The sequence below is a fragment of the Petaurus breviceps genome, unplaced genomic scaffold (assembly GCF_028583685.1).
Source record: "Petaurus breviceps papuanus isolate PSGF00001 unplaced genomic scaffold, PetGlider_PUasm1.0 688, whole genome shotgun sequence".
Classification (NCBI taxonomy): Eukaryota; Metazoa; Chordata; class Mammalia; order Diprotodontia; family Petauridae; genus Petaurus; species Petaurus breviceps.
In genome coordinates, this window is record NW_027186457.1 from 17,441,749 (window position 1) to 17,469,682 (window position 27,934).

The 27,934-nt window shown below is 36.1% G+C and overlaps 1 protein-coding gene across 2 annotated transcripts; it reads right to left on the minus strand.

Moving 5' to 3' along the window:
• Window positions 1-15,870: 15,870 nt before the first annotated feature.
• Window positions 15,871-16,589, minus strand: LOC138174272 (large ribosomal subunit protein eL15-like). Of its 2 annotated transcripts, XM_069104437.1 has the most exons (2): window positions 16,090-16,589; window positions 15,871-16,023 (listed from the first exon to the last, which is right to left on the minus strand). In XM_069104437.1, the coding sequence occupies exons 1-2, from the start codon at window positions 16,549-16,551 to the stop codon at window positions 15,937-15,939; spliced, it is 549 nt and encodes a 182-aa protein (XP_068960538.1). In that variant the 5' UTR covers window positions 16,552-16,589; the 3' UTR covers window positions 15,871-15,936. The 2 variants fall into 2 exon arrangements, with proteins under 2 accessions (XP_068960538.1, XP_068960537.1); XM_069104436.1 differs by having other exon boundaries at window positions 15,871-16,589.
• Between the last annotated feature and the right edge of the window lie 11,345 nt (window positions 16,590-27,934).

Sequence of the window (27,934 nt, forward strand, 5' to 3'; positions counted from 1 at the left end):
GAATAGAAGATATGGGTGTTTTTAAAGGTATGGAGGACTGGGACACATAGGTGTTACTGTCTGCTGGCAAAGTGGTCACAGCAGGGGTATCCACAGGAGCAGAATTGGAGGACTGAAGGGGAAATTTCAGCATCAAAGAGAAAGGCTATTGGAAAGAAGATTGGTTCTAGCATTTGTTCAGATATTCTGAAGAGGCTCAAAATATTAGTCTCTCAAATGATTCTAATTATAGTTATTTTTGCTAAATTCTAATCATTCTCATTTTCACTATGTTCTTTTTATGTTAAGTATTCCTTTTTCTGTGTAGGAGTAGACGTAATATTCTATACTGAATTCATATTACACATTGGGTATGTAAAATAATGATAACAACAATTTTAAAATTATATATGTTAACTCATTTAATCCTTATGACAGTTCTGGGAGGTGGGGCTATCCTCATTCTGTAATGGTAATGTAATTCGCTTTGTGTTGGCAAAGGTAGCAGGTACTTAGCACTTAGTAATTGATCAAGCCTCTGTTGGGGAAACAGAAGGTAGAAACTCCCATCTCCTGTTGCTGACATAACAGGAAAGGGTTGGCTGAAACAGGAAGCTAATGCTGTGTTTATAAGAAAAGCCCCAGAGAGGCACAGTCAGAATTTCTTGGGACCAGCATCTGGTGGCAGAGCAGCTACAGAAGAGAGAATGGAGAATTGAGATAGAATTTCCTGAGAAGTTGTCATGGTGGAGCTTCTTCTGAACAGGATCCCAGGAGCCCTGAGCCCTGAGCCAGGAGCCAGGAGCCAGGAACCCAGGTGACTGAGGAAGCATTACTGGGATGCTGAGAATTTCTTTGTTTGTGGCTTGGTTGAGCCTTGAATTCCCTGGAGCAGAAATTATGAAGGATCTGACATGGACCAGACCCTGGGAGCTTCAGTGTGGAGCAGGACCTACCCAGAGAGCTGGACGAGGAACTGGGAGCTGTCTGCCATTGAACCCAGGTGATAGTCTGTTGAATTCAGGTAGAATCTGGGACCATGGAAGGGGATCCAGGGAATCTGAAAACCGACCCCAAGTCAAGATGAAAAGACTTCTCTCTGGATACTGAGTAATGATGAAATTGTAGTTTACTAGGGACCTATCAGTGGAGGGTTTTGTGTATGATATTTTGTAATTGATTGCTGAATAAGTGACTGATTGAGTTAATCAAGACTTTGTCCCATGAGTGGAAGACTTTGCTGAATAAGTGACTCTTTGAGTTAACTTAAGAGTGCCCTATGAGTGGAAGACTTTGCCCCATGAGTGGAAGACTTGGACTATTGTAATTTGAAACTATATTGTGATACTAATTGAGTTAACTTAAGACTTTGCCCCATGAGTGGAAGACTGATTATTGTACTTTGAGATGATTGTTCTTTGTTCTAAATATTGTGACCCCTTTGGTGAAAACTATGTGACCATTTTAATGAGAAGCTGTTGTGAATATTATATTATGATTTACTGTGATAAGTTGTAATATTGTGAATGCTTTACCTTGATTTTCTGCGGATATTTTGCTTTGATTTGTTATGGAATAAATAGAGTGTTCACTACACAAAGTAATCAGAACCTTAAAAGCTGTTCACAGTAGCAGTCCTCTGGAAAGCTGCTTGTGCATGGCATTATACATTCTCATTACATAAATGCAAAAACTAAGGCTGAGAGAAGTTAAATGACTTGCTGGGCCACCTAGCTAGTTAGTATCTGAATTAGAATTAAAATTCCGGTTTTCCTACCTCCAAGTCTTGCACACCATCCAGTGTTTCACCTAGCTGCTCTACCTCTCACTTTTGGAAAAACACAGACACATACTATTCCTTTTACCAAAACTAGCATAATCCCCAGGATGCCAAGGTGATGCTTTATGCTAGATAGAAAATGAGTCAGTTGGGCTAGAGGACTTCTAAGGTTCTTTCCGATCCTAATTCTATGATCCCATGAGTTATCTTATCTTGACAGAGATACAACTAAAGGTATGAAGGAAGGCAAGGGAGGGAGAAAGTGAAAAAGTTGAATAAAGATTATAATTTTGAGTGGTAGAAAGTAAAGAAATAGTGCATGAGAGACGGCATGAAAAAACAACAAACTAGGAGATGGAATGAAAATGTCATGAGAGTGCTAGTTCCCAGTTTTAACATAACATTGTGTGTGAAAAGAGGAATAATGTGAAATAAGCCAAGGGCTATTGAAACAAGATTGGTTATCAGGGACTTACAGGCAGGAAGAAAGAAAATGAAGATAATGAAACAGTACATTTTCCAGGAGATAAATGGCACCAATATCTAGACATGAACCCAAGGACATATAGCATCTTAACAAAACCATTTTTTTCCCCAGAGTAAGGGAAAGCCTATGCAAATACATATGATGATTATACAATGAAGGCAAATTACAACTATGGTAACACATATAAAATTAATTAACAAATGACATTTGAATAGAAACAAGAAAGGAATGATATTATGTGAGTCACACAGGATTGAGAGAGAAGTGAAATGTGGCTTTATGAATATGTCTTTAATTCAAATACTTCCTAAAGATTCAAGTCCCAAATCTATCCTCTATTAGACAGAGCTTTGTAGGCTCAGAAAAGCAAATACTTTTTTTTTCTTTAAGTTTCTCTGTTGTTTCCTAAGTCCATACAGAGAAAACAGAATCAGAGTACACAACCGGAATATAAGTAGATCTCGTTTCTGCTATGTGTTAAATACAACTCAAGTTTAGTTTTCTTATATAACCCATTGAAATTTTAAGATAATTCTAAGATGATATGTTAGATCAGAATCAATGGTGCCTTGAATGAGAAATTTCCTAACAACTAGGCCAAAACTAGAGTTAGAAAAATTCTTAATATTATTTAATCTTTTCTAAGTAGTTATGCTTTCAGACACAGCTAGTTTGGTCCTAAATATATTATTAGAAACCTATGAAGGCACATCCCCCTCAACTGCTATAAACATCATTAATTATCTAGGAATCACAATGTGCAGATGACTACATTCTTAACGTATACACATAAGGATTATTCTTATTCATTATTGGTCTATTAATCAAGGACCAATTTGCCCACTTGGCACAATTCCAATTTATATTTGATAAGGTATCAGTTAAAATCCTATGTCAGATCATGTAAAGGAAGCCCTTAAAAATAATATCACTAACCAGTCAACAAGTATTTATTAGGCCCCTTCAATGTGAAATATACACTGTGTGAAATAGGTACCATCCTAGGCACTGGTGATACCAAGAGAAAAACAAGAGTACCTATTCACAAGCAACTTCCATTCTACTGGAGGAAGACAACATATTAATAGGTAAGTACAAGATGATAAGACAAGGTAGTTAGTAGACAAAACAAGATGCATGCAAAATGTGTGGTGGGCTGGGGAGGACACTAACAACTAGAGAAATTAGGGAAGGTCTTTGAAATGATCTTCCATTTGAACTAAGCCTTGAAAGAGACTACATATTCTAAGAAGCAGATGTGACAACAGAGATAATTTCATGCATGAGGATCAGCCTGTGAAAAGGCCCATTGACAGAAGACGGTATGCCACATGCAGGCAACAATAAAAAAGTGGGCTACTCTAAAACAGAGATTTTGAGGGAGTATAACACATAATTGCACTGCAATGATACGACATTTCAATATTCTGATGGTTCTGTGATCTTATGAATGGCAGAACGCCTTCCTATCGTGCAGATTGCCATCCATCCACGCTGTTCTTGCCCTGTATAACTTTCTATATGTTCTCCACAGGGAATCCATCTAAGCAGCTGGTAGTTTTCTTACTGAAACTGTGTGGATATTATTGGAGCATACAGGCTGTTCAATGATATCCCTCTCTCTCTCTCTGCATTGTCTGTCCATTGCCATTTTAAATTATGCATCCCTTTGATGCTTCCCTTTGTTCAAGTTCTCCTATGAAGTCCATTATTGGTAATACACAAAATCGGAGCCTAATTACCCAACTCAAATTGATATGCTCATCCTGACACTGGACTATCTTCATGTAGTTTATTGCCTAGTTAGGAACTGATGTGTTTATTTTTTCTATTAGCATTTTAAATTAATTTTTAATTCTATTTTTCTCAATTACATGTCAATAATAACAATTTTTTAATTGAGTTCTAAATCTCTCCATCGCTTTCCTCCCCTCTCCTTGAGAAGGCAAGCAATTTGATATAGATTATACAATGCAACCATGCAAAATGTTTTCATATTATCCATGTTGCAAAAGAAAATGCAAAACAAAGAAGAGAAAAGAAAAAAGAAAGTTTAAAAAAGTAGGCTTCAATCTGCATGCAGACTCGTTCTTTTTAAAGTTCTTTCTTTTTAAAATTTCTTGTGGCACAATAGTATTCCATCAAATCATATACTACAACTTTTTTTCAGCCATTCCCCAATTGATTGGAATTCCCTTAATTTCCAAATATTTTCCACCACAAAAAGCTGCTACAAATATCTTTAAACGTATTGGGCACTGATCTACAAAATATCAGTTCAAATAAAGGCATCCATAAATGGTCAGGGATATGGGTGACGATGATCCATCAATTCAAAGACCAGACTAGGCCCATATATGCTAGCTTGTTGAAGACAGAACCTGTTCAATTTTTTTGTCTCTGTGTGTAGCAGCAAGCACCCCAGCATGCCCAGCGTGGCTGCTCACACAGGTTCTTAGATCTGCTTTGTTAAAAGGAAAGCAACTCAAAATGGGTTAACAAACTTACTTTAATTAGTCAAACATGTATTGTTTACCTAGTTCAGGGGGAAAAGACCAGCACCCTGAACTTCAGAATACACAGACAGAATTATCAAGACGGAGAAACAGATCAAGTAGACAGTTTTCAAACTGTCCAACCATTACATCCATACCCAATCAACATCTGGGTTTCAACATCTGGGTTTTTCAAAGCCGAGGGAGGGGCTCTCAACAACAGCTTCCCAGAATCCTGACCAAATCACAGAACACTTCTCAAAGTGAGCCCCAAAACGAAGCTACACATCAGGGCTTATATAGCCTTCTCCTGTCTCAGAGAATGTAACAACCTTTTGGACCCACTGGCCAATCAAAAAGTATCTACTGAAATACAAGCCTCCCACCCCAGGCTCCAGGTGCACTTTAGCCTAGGGACAGGGAAAATCTTAAAAATTTACATTCCCATTACACTGTGTCATTCACCAGTACTACAATATGTATGCAACGCATAGTAGGCACTAAGAAAATGTTGATTAAGCTGTAGCATCATTTAACTTCTCATTGGGTGGATGACATAGTTGTACCAATAAGGATCTGAATGGTTTCAGCAAGGTCAACAATATATCCTAATAGAGCTTCAAGTGATGGGATTAAATTGCTACAGATGATGTACTGGAATATGATCAAGTCACTAGGATTGAAGTGAACATGGACCTCATCAGAATACGACCTTGAACACTTGGTGCTCTCTGTTTCCATAGCAGAGTAAAGAAGACAAATTGGCCTGGAATTGTAGCAAGTAAAATGTGGTCAGATATAAGAACTATGAAAACCAACCAAACCACCAAAAAAAAAAAAAAAAAAAACCCCACACACTAAAAGCATAACTACACTCTAACCAATAGAGGGCGATGTAATTTTCATTCATGGACATTTTTATGAATAGGGATCTTGAATAGCTTAGAGTTTGGCTTGTCTGATGCAAGTATCTGGATTATATTGTTTCTTTTCTTTTTTATTTTACTGCAAACCATTTTTAATGCCACAAATTTGCAGCTACAATGACTATAACAATTAATGAATTAACCTTGGGCTCTATGTACATAAGCATGCCCATACACACATACATGCATTTACATACGTACTATTTATTTACATAGATATTATTGTTTACATATACAAATGTATTGTTCATCCTTCATACTGGAAGAGGACCAAGGACATCACAACATGACATTTAGGATCAACGTAGAGGGTGTTCAGCTGTGGCTGATCAGGCAAATATAAGTTTGGAAGGCTTTACCACAAGTCACTCATAAATAGTCCATTTGAACACTCAGGATGTAGACGTCCCTAGATTTGGGCATCTCACATCTCCTTTGTGCTACTGCAATTTGGCTTTTACTCATGGAGCATGGCATCTTCTTTTTTTTAATAAGCAAACATTTTATTAAACACTTCCTATATATCAGGTATTGTGTTATGTTCTCAGAAAACTGGACTACTTGCTATGACTGATATACATTTCATTTCCTACCTCTATGTCTGTGCATAGACTAAACCCCACAATCAGAATGCTCCCACCACTTCCACTTTTTAGAATTCTTAGCTCCCTTCAAGTCTAAATTAAGTGAATTGAATCCTCATTTGAAGTTTAGAGTTAAGGGAATTTTATAGGGTCATTGAGCCAGAAAGTATCGGAACTATTTAGGACTTCTCCCCAAGACATCTGACAATCCCACACCTAGTTTCTTATGTTTTAATGCTTCATCATGCCTTTGAAAGAAACAAAAAGAAATGTCTTTACAGATTCTTTATCACAATGGCCCAAGTATTATTCTGACTACATTTTTTAGTTTCATCATTTGATGTATGTTGTGTAATGATGTATCCCTGCTACTGTATTTTCTGCACAATTCTCACATAGGAAGTCCCCAGTGTAGAAAGTCCCTGGTGATTGATGTAATCAAAATCTGTGGTCAGCACAATCTTTTTTTTAATAATAATAATAATTATGTATATATATATATTTAAACATTTGATTTTAAAATTTTAGATTCCAGATTCTTTCCCTTCTTCCCTCATCACCCACCCTTACTGGGAAGAAAAGGAATTCAATGTAGGTTGTACATGTGTAGGTACACAAAATATTTCCATAGTGGATATATTGTAAAAGATTGACTATATTACCCTCCATCCTATCCTATGCCCTGCTTGTTCTATTCTCTACTTTGACCCTGTCCCTTTTCAAAAGTGTGTACTTCCAACTTCCCTCGCCCCCAAACTGCCCTCCCCTCCATCATCCCCTGTGTCATCCCTTTCTCCCTACTCTACTGTAGCTTTTTGCCGCAGTAGAACTCTGCTTCAAGAGAGGAGAGGTTTGTCCCAAATTGCTGGGGTTTTCTCAGCTGCTGGAGCTATTAGTTGGGTGCCCTCTCTGAAGCCACCACTGGCTCTGGCACACTGGTCATGCACCCCTAGGACCTCCACCCTAGACAGTGATCCAAATCCAAGAAGGTTAAAGCAAGAGGGATTACCCCTCAGACTGGTTGTTTGGTCCCCCACAATATGCAGGCTAGGAGCTCTGAAGCAGTCACTCGGTAGGGGCCCCTGAGTCTCAGCCACTTCTCCAGGGGCAGAGGCTAGACCACACTTCCAGACACACTGCTCACAAAGTCCACTGACCTCTCACTTTGTCTTTGGCATTTATGGGTTGATAATTCTGGAAACTGCCACAGCTGCTGGTGATCCTCTCTCACGAAGTCCCTCTAGCCTCGGCTTGGGCTGCCTTTGGGCTAAAACCACAGACTCAGGCAGGGCTGGGATCTGCTCCCAGCATGTTGTGATTGACCCTTCCTGCCAGTCTGCTGGTTTGTCTTCAGTGGGACAGTTTGTTTCTCTCTGTCACTTTGTGTGTTCTGTAGCCCTAAAGTTTGTTTAGTCATTTTTATAGGTATTTGAGGTGATTATGGGGGGAGCACAGGGAGTCTTCCTGCTTCTATGCTGCCATCTTGGCTCCTCCTGTATTGTTTCTTACAGCCTTTTCTGAATCACCAAAATCTTTGGGTGGCTAGCTATGCATTATGTTTCATTTTTTAAATCTTCTGTTACTAAGCCTCTGGACTCAAAATTCAGTGCTTCTTCTAATTTTCTCTCCCCAGTATTCTTTTGCCCCTTTCTTTTTTGATTGCTGAATATTTCCTCTTTTGGTGAAAGTAATCATTAAGTACTAGATGGTACATTCCAATATCCTTCATACCCCACATTCCTTCTTATACCTTGTGATCTCATTGCTCTGGAGAACTCATAGCTAAAAAAAAAATCTCTCTACAAAACAAGCAAACCGAGTTTTCTGCAATATATAGTCTTAGGGAATTGCCCCAAAGTCAAACAAAAATATTTAGCCCACAGTGAGAAACTGCTTATGGCATAATTTTATTTTGGCAAATTATCTGGTTTATCATAAGTTGAATCAGGACAAACTTTTTTTTTTAAAGCATCAATCCAATTCAATTCAACAAACATTTTTTTTTAATTGCTCACCATATGAAATACTGGGCAATGAGGAAGTACATGGTGGTGAGACCAAATTGTAACCTTTAACAAATGAAGACTTGGAAGAAGAATTGGAATAGGAAATACATGCTAGAAAACAAAAAAAGATGAATTATTCACATGGGAAGAGGAAGAGATGATAGGTGGGAAGTCAAAATGTTCCACTGAAATCCTAATGATATCAGTAGAAAGTAAAGGAGCCCAATAGTATATTGGCTCTACCCTCAGTGGTGAATTTGTGTTATGGCACGAATAAGAATCTCACAGTATGGGGGGCGGCTAGGTGGTGCAGTGAGTAAAGTGCTGGCCCTGGAGTCAGGAGGTCCTGAGCTCAGTTCCAGCCTCAGACACTTAACACACACACACACACACACACACACACACACAAACTAGCCGTGTAACCTCGGGCAAGTTACTTAACCCCAATTGCCTCCAAAAAGGCAAAAAAAAAAAAAGAATCTCATGGTATGGGGAGATTTATAACACATGGTTTACAATGGTTTACAATTCTCACCATCAGAAAGAAAAAGCAAATTGTTGATATCAAAAAGACATTTGAGTATTTGAATGTAACATAAGAGCAAGAGTCTAGGGCAACCAAGATAAAAATGAAGCAGTTCCTATCCCCAGAGAGCTTATATTCTAATAGAATGTTAGTGTTTGCTGGAAAAAATAAAGTCTAAATGTAGTGACTATTATTCCTTGAAGAGAAAAAATATGTAAGAATATTTGAATCTTACATGAAGCCTTTTCAGTAGTCTTACCTAATGCAAAACTCAAAGACACATCTATCTTTTTGGCACCAAGATACAGAGCACAAATAAATCTGAGTTATTTATATTTCATGTCGGTAATTTGAAAACATAATGCATGATGGTCTTAAAATAATCCTTGGGAGAAATGAAGTTTGCTTTCCCAACTTTTATGTAAAGACCATTGGCTTTACATTTGAAATGCTGAAGCTTTCTAAACTGTCAGACATTACATCTTGTGCAGTCAAGTTCTATCACATGCTGAAGGACAAATATGGGCAGTATGGGGACAGTGCCCATTTGGATTAACTTTGAGTTTTTCCAAGTGTCATTTAGAAGATTTTCAATTTAATAATCTTCAGTGTGTCTCTATCTGATTTTTCCCCATAATTTCAAATGTGTTTAAAATTCCAGTCTTGTAAATAATAATGTAAAAAAAAACCTTGCAAAAGTTAAAAGGAAAATAAAAGAAAATATACTTGACTCAGAAATGATTGCTCACTTCATTTCCATGACAAAGAAATAAAGAAAAGGAAGATAGCATGTCTTTCATATCCTAAAAAATCATTTAATAATACAATGATAGATTGTTTAATCAGTCAACAGGCATTAGGAATAGCAACTCCCTCTATGCCAGGTACTCTCCTAAGCACTGAGGAAGACACAGAAAGGGAAAATCTCAGTACGTGCCTTCATAGAGCTCCAATTCTAATGGAGAAGGCCACATGTCAATGACTATGTAGATATAAGTTACATAATAGATGGAAGGGAATCTCAGAGAAAAAAATTACTAGTTAAAAAGGGGAAGGTTGTGGGTGGGTAGGGCAGAGATCTATGCTTTTTCATTGACGATTCCCTCTGCCTGGAATGATGTCATACAGCTGGTAAAGGTTCAAGCTGGAACTTATCCTTGGGGTTGTTACTGTTATTGATTGTTTATTTTTCTGCTCAGGGCAAACTGGCATTGGGTCATTTAAGCCTGTAGAAAACTGTTTGGTATTTTAACAATACTCTAGAGTGAATGTGTGTGTCATTGTGTGTGTATGTGTTCGTGTATTCAGATCATATCTTGAGTTTTGCTTTTAAAATGGAGGAGACAGAGATAGATACACACAGAGAAACACAGAGAGACAGAAGACAGAGAGATAGAGAGTCAGAGAAAGAAAAAAAGGAGGAAGAGAGGCAAAAGAATAAGAGGAAAGGAGGGAGAAAGGAAGAAGGAAAAACTGAAGGAAAGAAGGTAAAAAGGAAGGAACAAATGGATGAAGGAAGGAAGGAGCAAAGATAAAAAGTAAAGGAGGAAGGAAGGAAAAAATGAAGGAAGGAAGGAAGGAAGGAAGGAAAGAAGGAAGGAAGGAAGGAAGGAAGGAAGGAAGGAAGGAAGGAAGGAAGGAAGGAAGGAAGGAAGGAAGGAAGGAAGGAAGGAAGGAAGGACCCTTAAGATGAAATAGGATGATAACCAAAAGGTGTTGATATTGGTATATTTTTGCATTAAGATACATGGACACTACTGTGATTTAAGCTGCTGCCGTTCACTTTGTGTTGCATTAAAGGAATCCAGTACATATCACCTTGGGGGTCCTTTCTATTGGACAGCAGTTGCTTCCCATAGCAGAGTCAGATTAAAATGAATGAATGGATCAACTTTACAACAATATGTACTTGAGTCACAATGTAGCAGCAAAGTACTAGAGATTCTGGTCAAGCATTTTTATGAGTGATGACTATACATAAATTATGAGACAGACCAATGTGACACTAAGTCTCTAGACTAAAAAAAAATGCTAAGCAGTTTGCACCAGGCTTTACTCATCTGAAGAACTAAAAGTCATATCTTGAACTTTAGATAATGGGAAAACTTTGCTTTGAATAACCATCTCGTGTAGAGTGTATTTTTTTTTGTGCAAAGGAACCATAAGCTAGAAGTGATTACAGATGATTGTTCATACAATCACCACATAAAACAGAACACAAGCCACACTTCATTTTCAAACGCTAGCTGAAACCATCATTTATGTGTCTATAAAACAGATCATATTTTTAAGTGTTTAAATTCGTTTTGGAGTACCTCTAAATTGCAGATGTTTCCTTAATCTGAGCTTCTAGAATGCTTATAGATGTTTTGTTGTTATCATATTGAAACAGCTGACTAGCTTTGGGCTGTCATCATCACCAAAGAGCGTTTTTATTGACCATTTAATTGTATGACATTGTAAAAAGAGTTACAGAGACCTATACTCAGACTAGATGCCAGGCAAATAATCTTCAAAGACCTAGACTCAGATGAGACCCTTTGAATACTTCTTTCCCCTTAGAGGGATTCCATTTTGCCTCCATGATCCCATTACACCATTACACCAAACCCATTACACCAGTTTGATCATTTCCTTTGCTTATCATGAGTCCAACAACAATTCCTAGGTATTTTTTTACAAAAGTAAAAGACCTGCTCAGATAGCAGTAAGACAAAAATCTAAAGATTACAGCCTAGAGAAACAGACTTCCAATTTGATTTGCTCTCTGACTTCAATGAATTTCTCTTCTCTAGCAAATTGTTGGCATTCAGGCCAGTCTTCTCAGTAACACCAAGTCATTGCCAACTGAAAATAATATTTGTAGCCATAGGAATGGTGCAGTAGGAGGCCTAGAACAGATTATCTATTGACAGAAGATGGAACTCAAAGGATAGTTTTAACGTTCATCTATAGGGCTCATGCTTCCTTTTTTCAGAAAAAAATAAGCATGGGTGTGAATCTGTATATATGGTACATATACATACATATATATGCATTTTATGTATATGTACATGTATATGTATATATTAAAAATTTAGATATTCACAAATTAGAAAGGAAATTGTGGTTCCTTGATTTTTTAATCCTACATTCAGATAATACACTAGAGTGGACGTAAAGATACAGAGAAAATGTAGTATAGTGAGAAGCACATGGACTTTGGTATCAAAAGGCCTTAGGCTTCAATTTCATCTTTCACTCCATAGTAACTGTATGACCTTGGGTAAGTCACTCTTTGAAGGCCTCAGTTTTCTCATCTATAAAATAAAAGATTTAGACTAAATGACCACTGAGGTCCATTTCAGTTTCAAAACATTGGGCCAGGATTTTAGATTTAGTGTTCAAGAGGATTTTAGTGACTAGGTAACCCAACTCTTTCATTTTTGAGATAAGGAATATGAACCTCAGACAGGTCAACTGACCTTAGCATAGGTCACAGAGAAAATTACAAAAAAAGGATATGAAATCACATGTTCTAAAACTAGGACCAATTCTCTTTCCCCTGTACTAGTTATTTTTTCATTGTTCCACACCTCACCTACCTATAAATTAGATGAGATAAAAAACCTATATAGTGTAAACTGTAAATTATAAGAGCTTTCTTTAGTATAACAAAGACTCTCATTTTACTCTTGGGGCAGTTTAGGAAGCACATAAATGAGGCAATATGAATGCATAGAATAGAAAATAAAAATAAATTCCCAATATACTATAGTCTTGCATAGTCATTCTACATAGTCAGGCTCTTACCATGAGCAAAAATGATTAATGACTCCGAGATTATATTAACTTTTAGCTGAACCATGGGGCTATGCCTGTGTTCTTGCTTTATTTTTATTAATATTTTCCTAATTTTTCCATTGGGGACTAATTTATTTCATCCAACTCTATGAATACCATAAGATTCTTTCCATATACCCTTCACTGGAAAAATTATTTTATAATTTTTTGGTATTTTATTTTTTAAATAAAAATATTTTAAATATGAAATGAGATCTGTACACAGCAGATCAAAAAGAGATTATTCAATATAAAATCATAAATTTCCATTTTAGATTGTTTAACCTATGTAATAAATACTACACATTGTTTTCCACACTACCCAGCTTTTCTGTGCTTCCTTCTAAGTTTTCTTCTGTTCTCTGCTATATAGTTTTAAATTTTTTCTACCTTCCATTCCTGCCCTAGAGAAGGATACAATTCAAGATGAATATATGTGGGTATAACATATATATACACACACATATTTATATGTATATATAAATGTGTATACATATACATATATGTAAAACTATATTATACATATTTCTATTTTTCAATTATTTCTCTGGAGGTATATGTCATCTTCCTTCATAGGTTCAAGCCTTTCCATGATTTTTTTTCTAAAATCAACAAAAGACATTTCTTATTTCACAGTAATATTTCATAACAATCATATAACACAACTTGTTTAGCCATTCTTCAATTAAATGGTGCTTATCATTTTAGCCAATCTGATAGGTATAAGATGATATCTCAAAGCAGTTTTAATTTGCATTTCCCTAATACATAATGATTTAGAACATTTTTTCATAACTGCATATAGGTTTTATTTCTTCATTAAAATTCTGTCTATTCTTTTCCTTTGATCATTTGGAAAATGACTCATATTCTTAAAAATTTGACAAAGATCTTTATACATTTAAGAAGTGAGACTTTTATCTAATAGACTATGAAAATTTCCCCTAATTTTCTGTATTCCTTCTAATCTTTGCTACATTGTTTTATTTGTACAACAACTTTTTAAATTTAATATAATCAAAATTATATATTTCATACCTCACAATGCTCTCTACCTCTTACTCATAAAATTTCCTCCTATCCAGGAATCTGATAGATAATATGTTCAATGTTCTTTTGACTTTCGTGTGATATCTCCCTTTATATCTAGAACATATGTATCCATTTTGACCTTATCTTAGTACATATGGTTTAAGATAGTAATCTATGCCCAATTTCCTGTCAGACTGCTTTCTAGCTTCCCCAACAATTTTTACCAAATGATGAATTGTTATTCCAAAAACTTTAATCTTTACATTTGTCAAACACAATGTTACTGTAATCCTTTATAATTGTGTACTGTACGTCTACTGTGTTCCACTAATCTATCTTTCTATTATTTTGCTGGTACCATATAGCTTTGATATTTACTACAACATAGTTTAGGTCTGGTACTGCTAAACCTCCCTCCTTTTTATTTTTTTCATTAGTTTCTTTGAAATTCTTGACCTTTTATTCTTCCAAATTAATTTTGTTGCTATATTTTTTTGTTCAGGATTTTTAAAAATAATTTAATTGGGAGGCAGGGCCAATATGGTAGAGTAAAAGCACAATCTTGGCATGGGCTCCAGCTTCAACCATCTCCAATGCCTGTAAAAAATGTCTCTAAACAAATTAAAGCTACAGAACCCACAAAGAGAAAGAGAGAAACAAATCTCCCAGTGAAGGCAGCCTGGAATATCAACAGGAAAGGTCTATCACAGCTCTATGGGAGCCAAGTGCAGTCCCCTGTGAGCCATGGTTCCAGCTTCAGGGCAGCCCCCACCAGCACCCAGACCAGCCAGAATATACTTCAGGAGAGCAAATCACCAGCAGCTGTGGTGGTTTCCAGACTCCTCAACCCATAAATGCCAAAGAGAAAATAAAAGGTCAGTCAGGAACTCTGTTGTAAGGGGGAGGAATAGAACCATACAGCCCCTGCCCCTGGGGCAAGAAGTGGCAGGAGGCTGGTGTTACCCTGTGACTGCTTTCAGAGCTCCTGGCCTGCAGATCATAGGTGGAATGAGAGATCATTCAGAAGGTAATCGCTCTTGTTGAACTTGCCTGGATCTGGATCATTATCTTGGGTGGTGGTCCTGGGGTGTGTGGCTATTGAGCCAAAGCTTCTGGGGGCTGCAGAGAAGGCACCCAACTAATTGCTTTGGCAACTGAAAAAAACCAGCTATTTGTAACAAAGCTCTCTCCATTCTTTAAACATAGTTCTACCCTGGCAAAGAGCTCAAAAATCAGGTAATTGTCAAGATGAGGAAGCACAATCAGACCACACAATCCTTTTTAGGGGACAAAAAGGATCATAGCATGGAACTGGAAGAGGACAATGAAGTCAGAACTCCTGCATCAAAAGCTTCCAAGAAAAATGACAACTGGGCACAGGCCATGGAGGAGCTCAAGAAGGATTTTGAAAATCAAGTAAGAGAAGTAGAGGAAAAACTGGGAAGAGAAATGAGAATGATCCAAGAAAATCATGAAAAGTGAATCAACAGCCTGCTAAAGGATACCCAAAAAATTCTGAAGACTATAACATCTTAAAAGTAGACTAACTCAAAAGGGAAAAGAGGTCCAAAAAGCCAATGAGGAGAAGAAAGTTTTAAAAAGCCAAATTTGCCAGATAGAAAAGGAATTTCAAAAACTCACCAAAGAGAATAATTCCTTTAAAATTAGATTGGAGCAATTGGAAACTAATGACTTTATGAGGAATCAAGATACTATAAAACTATCCAAATAAATGAAAAAAATGGAAGGCAATGTGAAATATCTCATTGAAAACACTTCTGAGCGGAAAATAGATCCAGAAGAGATCATTTAAAAATTACTGGACTACCTGCAAGCCATGATCAAAAAAAGAACCTAGAAATCATCCTTCAAGAAATTATCAAACAAAATTGCCCTGATATTTTAGAACAAGAGGGCAAAATAGAAAATGAAATAAATCACCAATCCCAAAAAGAAAACTCCTAGGAATATCAAAGCCAAATTCCAGAGTTCCCAGGTCAAGGAGAAAATATTACAAGCAGCCAGGAAGGAACAATTTTACTCTTGTGGAAACATAATCAGGATAACACAATATCTAGCAGCTTCTACATTAAGGGATCAAAGAGCTTGGAATATGATATTCTGAAAGTCAAAGGAGCTAGGATTAAAACCAAGAATCACCTACCCAACAAAACTGAGTATAATGCTTCAGGGGAAAATATGGTCATTCAATGAAATAGAGGACTTTAAGGCATTCTTTTTTTTTTTGTCATAAATGTTGTTTATTAAACATTTAAGTTTACAAACTAATGTGCACCAATTAGCGGTATCGATGTAGTTGCAGAGTATTGCGCCTTCTCCAAGCAGCACGACGAGATCCTCCAATGGTATGGTGGAATTTGTGACCCTTTCCAAGACCCCGGCTCTTCCGGCCAGCTGAGGTAAGCCCTCGCATCTCTCTGTGTTTGTGCACTGGCTTGGTGATCCATTGAGTGTCGGGGTTTCGTCTGATAGCTTTATGGAATGGGTCAATAAGAATAACCTCAAAGAATTTGTAGGTTGAATCTTCACCCACCCAGTAGGAGTTCAAGACTCTTAGGGCCCCACAGTGACGGCCAGCACGTTCTTCTGCCACAGACTGCAGGCTCCTGGCAAACTTGAGCTGATTGACTCCGTGATACACAGGTTTGCCGTAGGTGGCACCCTTGGGTACTGGGCGCTTTCGCCCCCCGCGGCGGACACGAATTCGGTAGATGACATAACCTTGCTTAGCCTTGTAGCCCAGCCGCCGGGCTTTGTCGGGCCGGGTGGGCCGGGGCGCTTGGTGCAGCGCCGACAGCTGCCGGTACTGCCAACAGCGCATGCGCAGCAGGAACCGCATGACGTCCGACTGCTTCTTCCTCCACAGCTCCTGGATGTACTTGTAGGCCCCCATCCTGCCTCGCGCCTAGCCTGCCTGATAGCTGCTGCCAACCGGAAGCACTTTAAGGCATTCTTGATGAAAAAAACCATAGCTGAACAGAAAAATTGACTTTCAATTATGACAAGCAAGATGAGCATGAGAAGGTAAACAGGAAAAAGAAATCATAAAGAATGTATTAAAGTTTAACTATTTACATTCCTACATGGAAAAAAATGATAATTGTAACTCATGAGACTTTTCTCAATATGAGATTAATTGAAGGGAATATATATGTATACATAGATATATATGTATGTAGAGGAGGGTATATGTGTGTATAAATATATATGTGATTGTGCGCATATGTGTGTACATGTATACATAGACAGAGGTCACAGAATGGGTTGAATTTGAAGGGATGATATCTTAAAAATAAAATTAAGAGGTGAAAGAGGAATATTTTGGGAGAAGGAGAAAGGCAGAAATAGATTAGGGTAAATTATCTCATATAAAAGAGGTAAGAGAATGCTGTTACAATGGAGGGGAAGAGCAGGAAGGTGAAAGAGAATGGGTCAACATTACTCTTAATGAATTTTGCTGAAAGAGGGAATAACATATGCATTCATTTAGGTATCTTACCCTACAGGAAAGCGGGGGAGAAGGGGATAAAAGGGGAGTGATAGAAGGGAGGGCAGATTGGGAGAGAGTGTAGTTAGAAGAAAACACTTTTGAAAAGAGAAAGGGTCAAAGTACAAAATAGAATAAGTCGGGGGAGGAATAGGATGGAGGGAAATATAGTTAGTCTTTCACAATATAACTACTATGGAAATGTTTTGCATAGCTACACATGTGCAACCTATGTTGACTTTCTTGTCTTCCCAGTGGGGGTGAATGAGGAGGGAAAAAAGGAAAGACTCTGGAATTCAAAGTTTCAAAAAACAAATGTTAATGCATGTTACATGCAACTGGGAAATAAGATATACAGGCACTGGGTTATAGAAATACATCTTGCCCTACTAGAAAGTTAGGGGTGATGGAGGAGGACATGAGAGAGAACAGACTGGGGGAAGGGGTATTCAGTAGGCTCACTCTTTTGGGGTGGGGGTAGGGGAGAGACAGGGAGAAAAATTTGTAATTCAAAATCTTGTTGGAAATAAATGTTTAAAACTAAAAATAAATAAATAAATTGGAAAAAATAAAGAGAGGAGAGCCCCCCCCCAAAAAAAAAATTTAATTGAATGGCATTGAATACATAGATTTGTTAGGTAAAATTGTCATTTTTATGTTGACTTTGCTTACCTATGAATAATTAATATATTTTCTTATTATTTAATTCTGACTTAATTTGTATACTGTTTTGTAATTCTGTTCATGTAGTTCCTGGGTCTATTTTGACAAGTATAGTCTCAGGTATTTTGTGTTGTCTACTGTTGTTTTAAATGATCTGAAACAATATTGAATGATATTGGTGACACATAGTATAGTTTCCCTGTTTATGTCTTTTAATTAAATCTATTTTAGCTTAAATTTTATCCCAGATCATGATTGTTACCACTGCTCGTTTTTTTTCACATCAGCTGAAGCAGAATAAATTATACTCCAGTCCTTTTTTTTAACTCTGTATCTCTCATTTTTTATTGTTTATTGTAAGCAGTAGGCAAGTATAGGTAGGTATACCTATATGTTTATACTAAATATACATATAAATACATATATAACTAAACTATATCAATATACAAATATATCAACACAAAAATTAATAAAATATATTTATATAAAATATATTACTATATTATGCATATAAATCTATGCATTCAAACACAATACAAGATAAACATAAGGTCATTTTGCTTAAAGGCAACTATGATAAACAGGCAATAGTTCATTTAGAAAGTAGCAGAAAGACTCAGGTCTTCCTGTTACTTTGATTGTGTGATCGTAGGCAAACCACTTAACCTCTGTTTGCCTCAGCTCCCTCATCTGTAAAAGGGAAATATTAATATCATCTACCTTCCAAGGTTGTTGTGAGGATCACATGAAATAGTAACTGTAAAGTGCTTAGCACAATTCCTCACTTACATTAGGCACTATATAAATATTCACTACTATTATTATTATTATTTTCGTTAATATTATCATCACTTGAACTGAGTCTTGAAGGAAATTAGGAATTTTAGAGGCAGAGGTGAGGAAAGAGAACATAGGTGTGTTGTCCTGTAATACTGAGAAACATTCAGTTGTTCAGTTAAGCAGTAACCGTTAACTCCTCTATTTTTTGAGTGTAGGGTTTCTTTTAGTTTCTCTGACCCCTTAGTGACAGTTTATTAATTGTTACTCCTCACTGTTGTCAATATGCCTGCCTCTTGTCACTTCTCTGCCTACCATGAAATTGTTTCTTCTCATCTACTTTGTGCAACGAGTTTGGTCAACCCTAATTGTTAAGGAAGTTGAGTCCATATGTTCTGAACAAGGGAAAGACCATAGGTGAAAGAATAGGTGAACATTGGTAAAATGGTTCCCCTACACCATGAATAGATAGATTCTCTGGGGGCCTGATTTGCCTCAAAGCTAGAATCCAGGTAGTATCAAAGTAGTAGAAGTTGTTCAATAACAGAAATCCACCTAGGTGAACCATTTACAGCAATTGCCTTTGACTTTTTATAAATTCACACTAGGCTTGAAAATAGTCATAAAAATAACTTATCATCTAAAATAGAAATACTATGAAATTACTTAGAATTCTTTCAATGTGTAGCCTCTTCGGTATGTGCCTTGTCCACTTCATCTCTTGTCAAACTTTCATTTTAATTAAATTTTAATTTCTGTTCCAAGTTCATTCCCTCCCTTCTTCCCTTCTCCCATCCATTGAGTAGATGGGAAAAACAAAATACATTATGAATATAATGTCATGCAAAACAAATTCCAACATTAGCCACATCCAAAAATATGAAAGAAAAGAAAGAGAAGATGGGAAAATAGTTTGGATAGAAGAGAGCTTGGAAAGAGTAGACATTTGATAATGAAGTGGACCATCTTCCATCAACAGCATCATTGTCACTGGTAAGACTCCTAGTAATTAAGCAAAAATTCAACCACTTCCTGGCAAAGAAATGCATAACAAGAGGAGAAAGTGAGCAATTGAAAATAGAGGAGGAGGGTTTTTTTTTGTGGCATACTTAAAATTGGACAAAGTTTCCAAATTTCCACTTTCCAAAACACCAGAAGATTGAATACTATTTTTCCTCAACAGAGTTGTCTTACTATGTCACATGTTTTTCCAAAGGCAATGCCTGTTGGATAAAGAATTTAAAAGAGAAAATAAATGAAGACATGTAATAATAGGTTGAAAGAAAGACAGACTCCAGAGAATTTTGAGACCTGATTTTCATCCACACAAAAACAATGTCATGTCATGCAACAGAATATTTTGTCATGAAAGCCAGAATAAACTATTTAGACATGTGTACATTGTGGTAAAAATTGACAATGTATTGTAGAATTACAAATGCACACCCATAAATGCATGCATATAGATTTACATGTATGTATACTACATATATTTAGATATATGTGTTTGTGTGTATTCTCACGTGAATAATAAAGGATTCTAAAGAAAAATCAGACTACTGCTGCTCTTTGTTTAAAAACATTTCAAAGCTTTAGTGTCCGTTAATTCTATAGTGCCTGATATATTTTTATTATTCTATTATTATTAAAACATTTTCAATGTATAATTTATTAAGTAGTCATTTGATATACTTATTGATCAATAAATATATTTAATGAATTTTTCATTCTTTGTATCTGGCATAATATGGGCCGTTAGCATATCATAGATAGCATGCTGGACTTAGAATCTAGGAAGCCTGTCTTCAAATCTTCTTTGTGACCATTATTAGCTGTGTGAACATAGGCAAATCAATTGTCCTTTCATAGTCTCAAGCATTTTCTAACACTCCCTATTATGTTACAGCAAGGATTCTATCTTTATTGGCAAAGAAAGACTCACCCAATGATATGGTGAATAGGATGCTGAATGTAGAATCTCAAAAAAAATGAGTTTAAATCCCTCTACTTTCCCACTTAATATCTGTCTGAAAACAAGAAAGTCACTGAAAGTCCTCATCTGCAACATAGACATAGTAATGACTATGAAACCAACTACCCAGGGTTATGGTGAGACTTACATAAAATGAGGTAAACAATATACTTGGCACTCTTTAAAGGATTGTAAATGTCATGTACTAGCATCTTTGTACCGCATAAAATGAATTTGTTCCTGCTATTCATACATTCAACATGCCATTTTCTTGAACCATGAAGAAGAGATAATCAATCAAATCTTAAACTATCCCTTACTTTCTAGAGAAGCCACTATAGCAAAAAAGCCAAGGAAATAATTTCACAAATATCGCAGAGGTTTGAGATCCCGGGATGAAAATCAGAAAAAAAAATTGGAGGAAAAACATGTTATTTGGTTACAAAAACATTCGGACATCCTGGAAATCTATGGGGCCTGAAAATTATAGCTATGATTTGCCAGAAGATTTTGCCTAGGACCCTGAATTCAAGGGCTTTGGGCATAGCTTCCAGGCCAATGCCTTCAGTCACCATCCTGGGAAGTAACTCTTGTAAAATCACAGCCTCATTACCACTCCTATTGCTAAAGTCACAGCGTCTCATGATCCAGCAAAGAAAATTCTTGCTACCAAAGTCCTTGGCACTGTCTATTGGCCTTACATCTTTAATTGATATGATTTTTCAATGGAAATGACATTTAAAAAGAAGCATTACCATCTGTTTTTCCTTCATTTGTTGCACCCTAAGGACTACAGGATTATTCTGTCTTACTTGCAGTTGAAACCTTCCATATGTGTTATCTCCCTCATTATAATGTGAGTTTCTCAAGAGTGGGGATTATTTTACTTCTCTATTTGTATCCCTAGTGTTTAGCATAGTGCTTTGTACATAATACACATTTAAAACTTCATCTCTCATTCATACATGCATCCATGTATAAACCTTCTTGCATTTCAGTGTTGAAAGTAACAAATTATAAATATTTTGGAGAATAAACATATGACCACATGGAAATAGAGATTAAAATTATGCAAACCTCATGACCGTGTATTAAAATGTGACAATGAGGAGGAAAGGAAGAAAAACCAATAAATATTTGGAGTGAAGAAATAGATCTCTTAGGACATGAAAGCTTGACCTTCTGGGGAGAAACTACATGCTTGAATTCCAATGAATAGCAATGTAGTTCCACGGGTGACTTCAAGGTTGAGATAATAAAATAATAGAGGAAAAGAGATTAATGTTGCTGATTAGTGACTCCATTCTGAGTGGTAGAAAAACATTGACTTATCAATTTAACATTGAGGAAAGAGATCTATGATGTTCCCAGAGCATGTGTCTATGACAAGAGGGAGTCTCCCAAAACATGTCATATCTGATGCTTGCTAAGTCCTTCTGATGATCTTTGGAATGGCATGATTATTACAGGAGACTTAAAATCAATTCTGGATATTATTATATCCTTAATAAACAAAGTGAAGACTTTAGTGACACAATGTTGATGTAACTACATATGCTATTTTGAAAAATAGAGATAGAAGAGATGTTATTAAATTCCTTGTATGAGAAAACATTGTGAAGACAGGAATAGATCAATATCACTAAGGGATATTGATACAAAAACATTAAGTGAACTTGTATCCAAAATAATATAAAAATATGTATAAAATTTTACATTATGACAAATGTAAATTCATGCCAATAATGTGAGAATGATTCAATATTACAGTTTTCATCAATCATATTGATAAAAATGCATAAACAGCACTCAATTTTTTCAATACCAAAAAGAAAATGGTTGATCATGTCTTTCCTTTAAAACTGAAGTTAATATTTTTCCTTACTTTATAGAATTGAGTAAATCCCTTAAATTTTCTGAGACTCAGTTTACTAAGCTATAAAATTGAGAGTTCAGACTAGAAGCTATCTGAGATCCCTTACAGATTTAAGTGTATAGTCTGATGAGAAAACATTTAAATCTCACCATAAAGAAATTGGAGAATAATATGCTATTAAATATTTTATAATTATGACTAGATAAAACATTTACAACCAGACATGGGCTAAAATATATCATAGAAGGTAAGATGAAATATAAAAGCTTTTCTTCAAACAAAATCAACACAGCAAGAATTAAAGGAAAAAATAGAAATAGGAACCAAATCTTACATTAAACATCTCTGATAAAATTCAGATATTCCAAATGTATAAGACATTGGTGCTCTCCTTCAAGGAGTAAAAAAATAGTCCTTCAGAAAATTCCTTCCAAGAGTTTCATTGGTATTGAGTTTTGTTTTTGTCTTTGTAGAGTTTCCTATTATTCATCCATCTGCACCTGGGATTAATTTGACATCATTATCATTTTTTTTAATAGATAGCATTTTCAATAGATTAGGGCTTCAGAATGCAACATGTTAATACAGAAGCCCAGAGCAGTAAAGAGACTTGCCAAGGTTACACAGAGAGCTGGCAACAGAAGAGCTATTAGAACCCTGGTCTCCAAACTCCTGGTCTAGCATGCTGTTCACTCTCTTCCACTATGGATACTGGCTGCTGCCTAGAAGTAGCTATAGACCCACTGATATTGTGATGGAGGAATGGAAGAAGATGACTGAACTGCCTCCTGTTTACATTATTATTTTGATCTTTTGGTATCTTTCCTGTCAGTTGGATTAAGGGGCTTTCAGACTATTTTGGTACATCAATATATATCAACACTCTTAACACAAAATAGCAAGTGACCTACTGGCATTTTCTCCAAAAGACTGGGCAGCAAAGGACTGATGAAGGACAGTTTTTCCTTGCCACTGGATCCAAATTAACAAATACTGGCAGAACTAATAATAAAAACCATATGTTAGATTTGAGCAGACTCTTGGCTCTCATTAGTGATATATCACTGTAGCTCATGTGGTTTGAATGAAGAATAATTTGCAAAGGAGCCATCAGTATATTCATACAAAAACTCAAGAAATTCCTGGCCTCTGATGATAAAAAAAACACTTTGGTAGCAGTGCATAGTATTTCCTTACATGCTAAGATCAATGATATAAAACTGTATAGGATCTCACAAGCCAGTTTCATCATTTAATAGATGAGTAAATTGAAGCCCAATGTCTTGCCCAAGGTGACATAGGTAGGAGGTGACAGAGCAAGGATTTGAGTCAAGGTCCTCTGCCGATTAAGCCATTGCTCCAGAAGCTAAAATTGTTACACATCTTCCAAAACTATGAAGACGTTTCAAAAGATTGATATTCAAAAGATCATATTACAAATAGCCATACTTCCCTCAATTTTATATTAATATATAATGTATGTTGTAATACTTGTATATTAAATATATTATATGTGTACATAAAATACTTGTGTTTAAATATATACGTGCGTGCATATCCATATACATGTAAATGTGTATTGTACATGTACCTGCATATGTGTGTGGATTTGCATACATATATATGGTGAAATATGGGTGCATATACAGTGCCTATATCAAATTACATGGCATTTGTGGGGGGGAGATGGGGAGAAAATTTGGAACTCAAAATCTTATTGAAGTGAATGTTGAAAACTCAAAATAAATAAATGAATGAATGAATTAGGTCTATTTTAGCTTTTTCTTTGTCTGAAATCATCATTGCTACCTCTGATTTTTCCCTCAGGTGAAGTAGAATAGATTTTGCTTTAGCCCCTTATTTTTGCTATCCACTTCCATTTTATTAATGAGCTCATCCCATTCACATTCATAATTATGATTCTGAACTATGTAGTTCTCTCCATCTTATTTTTTTAGTATTAATATATCCTTATTTCTTTATCTCTGTCTCTCTGTCTCTGTCTCTGTCTTTCTGTCTCTGTCTCTGTCTCTGTCTCTGTCTCTGTCTCTCTCTCTCTCTCTCTCTCTCTCTCTCACACACACACACACACACACACACACACACTTTCCCACCCTCCCTCCTTACTCTTCTCCCTCCCTCTTCAAAAATCTGTTTTCTTTGTGACCACTACTCCCTTGATTTGCCCTCCCTTCCATCACCCCCCCACTCCCTCTCTCTTATACCCTTATCCTCCTACTTTTGTATAGGGTAACATAGATTTCTTATATCCCTCTGAGTGTGTTGGCTATTCCCTCTTTCAGCCAATTACAATGACAGTCGGTTCAAGTATTGCCTGACAACTCAAAGCCAATCTTCCTTCCACTGTAAAAGTTTTTGCTTTTGCCTCTCTTTTATGTGAGGTAATTTTTCCCCATTCTTCTTTTTCCTTCCGTCTTACCCTAGTGTATCTCACTTTCTTATTTATTTTTTTTTTAATTTACGTAGAAGCACAACTTGGCATGGGCTGCCACTCCAATCACTTCCATTACATATAAAAAATGACTCTAAAAATCATACCATAATAGTCAACTCACAGTTTTGTCCTCTATCTATGATCCTTCTAACTGCCTGAATAATGATAAAGTTATTAGGAGTTACAATTATCATCTCTCTATATAGGAATGCAAACATTTTAACCTTGTTTTCTTTATTTCTCTTTCATGTTTACCTTCATACACTTCTCTTGAGGCCTGTATTTCAGTAAATTTTTCTATACATCTCTGGTCTTTTCATCAGGAATGTTTGAAGTCCTCTATTTCATTAAATATCAATTTTCCCCCTGAAAGACTAGACTCAATTTTGCTGGATAGGTGATTCTTGGTTATAATCCTAGGTCCTTTGCCTTCTGGATATCATATTCCAAGCCCTCTGATCCTTACATGTGGAAGCTTTTAAATCTTGTGTGATCCTAACTACGGCTCCATGATGTTTGAATTGTTTCTTTCTGGCTGCTTGCAAAATTTTCTCCTTTTCCTGGGAGTTATGTAATCTGGGTATGGTCTTCCTGGGAGTTTTCATTTTGAGATGTATTTGAGGAGGTGATTGGTAGATTGCTTCAATTTCTATTTTTCTCTCTGGTTGTAGAAAGAAAGGATAGTTTTCCTTGATAATTGTCTTGATATGATGTCTAAGCTATTTTTTTGAACATGATTTTCATTGCAAATCCACACACATGTACAATACACATATATATGTATATGGATATGCATGCACATATATATTTAAACACACGTATTTTAAGTACATATATAATATATTTAATATACAAGTATTATTTATTCTTAAATTATCTCTTTTTTATCTCTTTTCTAGGTCAGTTGGTTTTCCAATGAGATATTTCACATTTTCTTCCTGTTTTAAACAATTCTTTTCATTTGGTTTCATTGTTTCTTGATGTTGCATGATGTCATTAGCTTCCAGTTACCCAATTCTGATTTTTAAAGAATTATTTTCTTCAATGAGTTTTTGTACCTCTTTTTTCCATTAGATCAATTCTGCTTTTTAAGGCATTCTTCTCTTTAGTGGATTTTTGTGCCTCTTTTACCTTTTAGCAAATTCTATTTTTTTAGGTGTAATTTTTTTTCAGAAATTTTGTGCCTCCTTTTACCAAGCTATTGATTCTCTTTCCACATTTTTTTTGCCTCAAACTTATTTCTTTTTGCAGTTTTTCCTCTACCAGTCTTATTTGATTTTTAAAATTCTTTTTGAGCTAGTCTAGTAACTCTTGTTGGGCTTGTATTCAATTCACATTTTTCTTTGAAGCTTTGCTTGTAGCTGCTTTGATATTATTTTCCCTTGGGTTTGTGTCTTGATCTTCCCTGTCACTATAGTAACTTGTTATGGTCAAATTATTTTTTGTTGTCATTTGTTCATTTTTTAGGCTATTCGTTGACTATTAACTTTATGCTAAAGTCAGGCTCTGTTCCCAGAATGGAAGGGACACTCTCTCAAACTTATGATGCTGTTTTCAGAACTAGTTCTGCATGTCTGTAGGTTTTCAGTGCTTCCAAAGTGATATGACCCAGGGAGAGGTGTGATCATTACTCTCCCAGAATATGCTCTGCTCTTTATTCAGGAAGGGCCCTTGTTCCCCTTTAGCTACCAATGCTATCACACCTTCTGACCCTGCAACTGTAACCAGATCCCTGTTCTGAATTCACAATTGCTAGTGCTCCCCTCTGTCTTGAAACTGAGACTAGGTCTCTATTCCTCCATGAGTCACAATAAGTCTCCTCTTTGCCTTAGAAATGTGAATAGGACCCTTGCTCCCCTTCTGGTCCTAGAACTGTGACCCAGAATTGCCTATGGACATATCTACAGGATCCCGAACCCAGAACCTTCAAAGAGTCCTGTGCAATCTCCCTCCAGCCAGTTCTCTGACCCACCCATCCCACCATCTGTGGACTGCAAGCTCCCAAAGCTGTTGCTGCTACTGATGTATTCATATCAATTCAAGGTCTGCTGCTAGCACTGCAATATGTGCTGTGTGCTCCAGGATTGAATGCCACCAAAGTGACAGACTTTTCCTGCAAACACCTGGGTTGTCTTGGAATGGAAAATCACTTCACTAGATCTTTTGTTGCTTCTGCCACTCCACATTGGATTTAAGGCCCTATTTTAGAGTTGTTTAGTGGGGAACTGGGCAGTGTTCACTTGAGTGCTTCTCTACTCTTCCATTTTGGTCTGTAATAAGGATTTGGACCAATTTGACTATCACTGCAGTTGTTTATAGTTGCCTGGACTTACACAGAAGGCTATGCATTGTCAAGGGGGAACCAGAAAATTCTCAAAATGAAGCTTCTAAAATGAGTCTAATACCATTTCTATCCTGCATATCCCTCTTGTCAATCTCAGAGTAGGTAATTGACTTAGATAGAAATACGTTGTTTATAATATTAGAAAATAACTATGGCTTACACTCCACCCCAAAAAAAGAAAAAAAAATTCTAGACTCAGTTTTAGAGATGACCAAAATAGGTTAGAAAACTTTGTTTTTAAGGAATGAACACCACCTGGTGGGATAAGACTCAAAATCAAAATAACTATTTTATTTGAATTTTATGTATATCAATTAAGGAATTTTCCCAAGAAATATTTTCAGAAGTATATTTCTTCATTCTTTATCTGTATTTTCTTATTCCAGAGGAAATAATAGGTCTTACTTTTGTAGATATGCAAAACAATGGCAGAATGACTAACCACATAATACAATATCTTTCAACCATCCCCAGAATAACAGACACAGAAAGATGATGCTTTATTCCAGGGCACAAAAATACAAGGAATATAAAGTACAATTAATTATCTTTTTGAGTTACTGAATTTGTTTTATTTACTTCTTATACTATTTTCAATTATGAATTACAAGTTGACTTGAGGGAACTTTCCTTTCTGCTTACCTCAAGTACCTAAGTTTTTAATTATGACTCTGGCAATCCATTTGACCTATTTTGCCTTGA

Coding starts and splice junctions, on each gene's coding strand:
- LOC138174272 (XM_069104436.1), bottom strand. CDS start 16,551: ATGGGGGCCTACAAGTACATCCAGGAGCTGTGGAGGAAGAAGCAGTCG.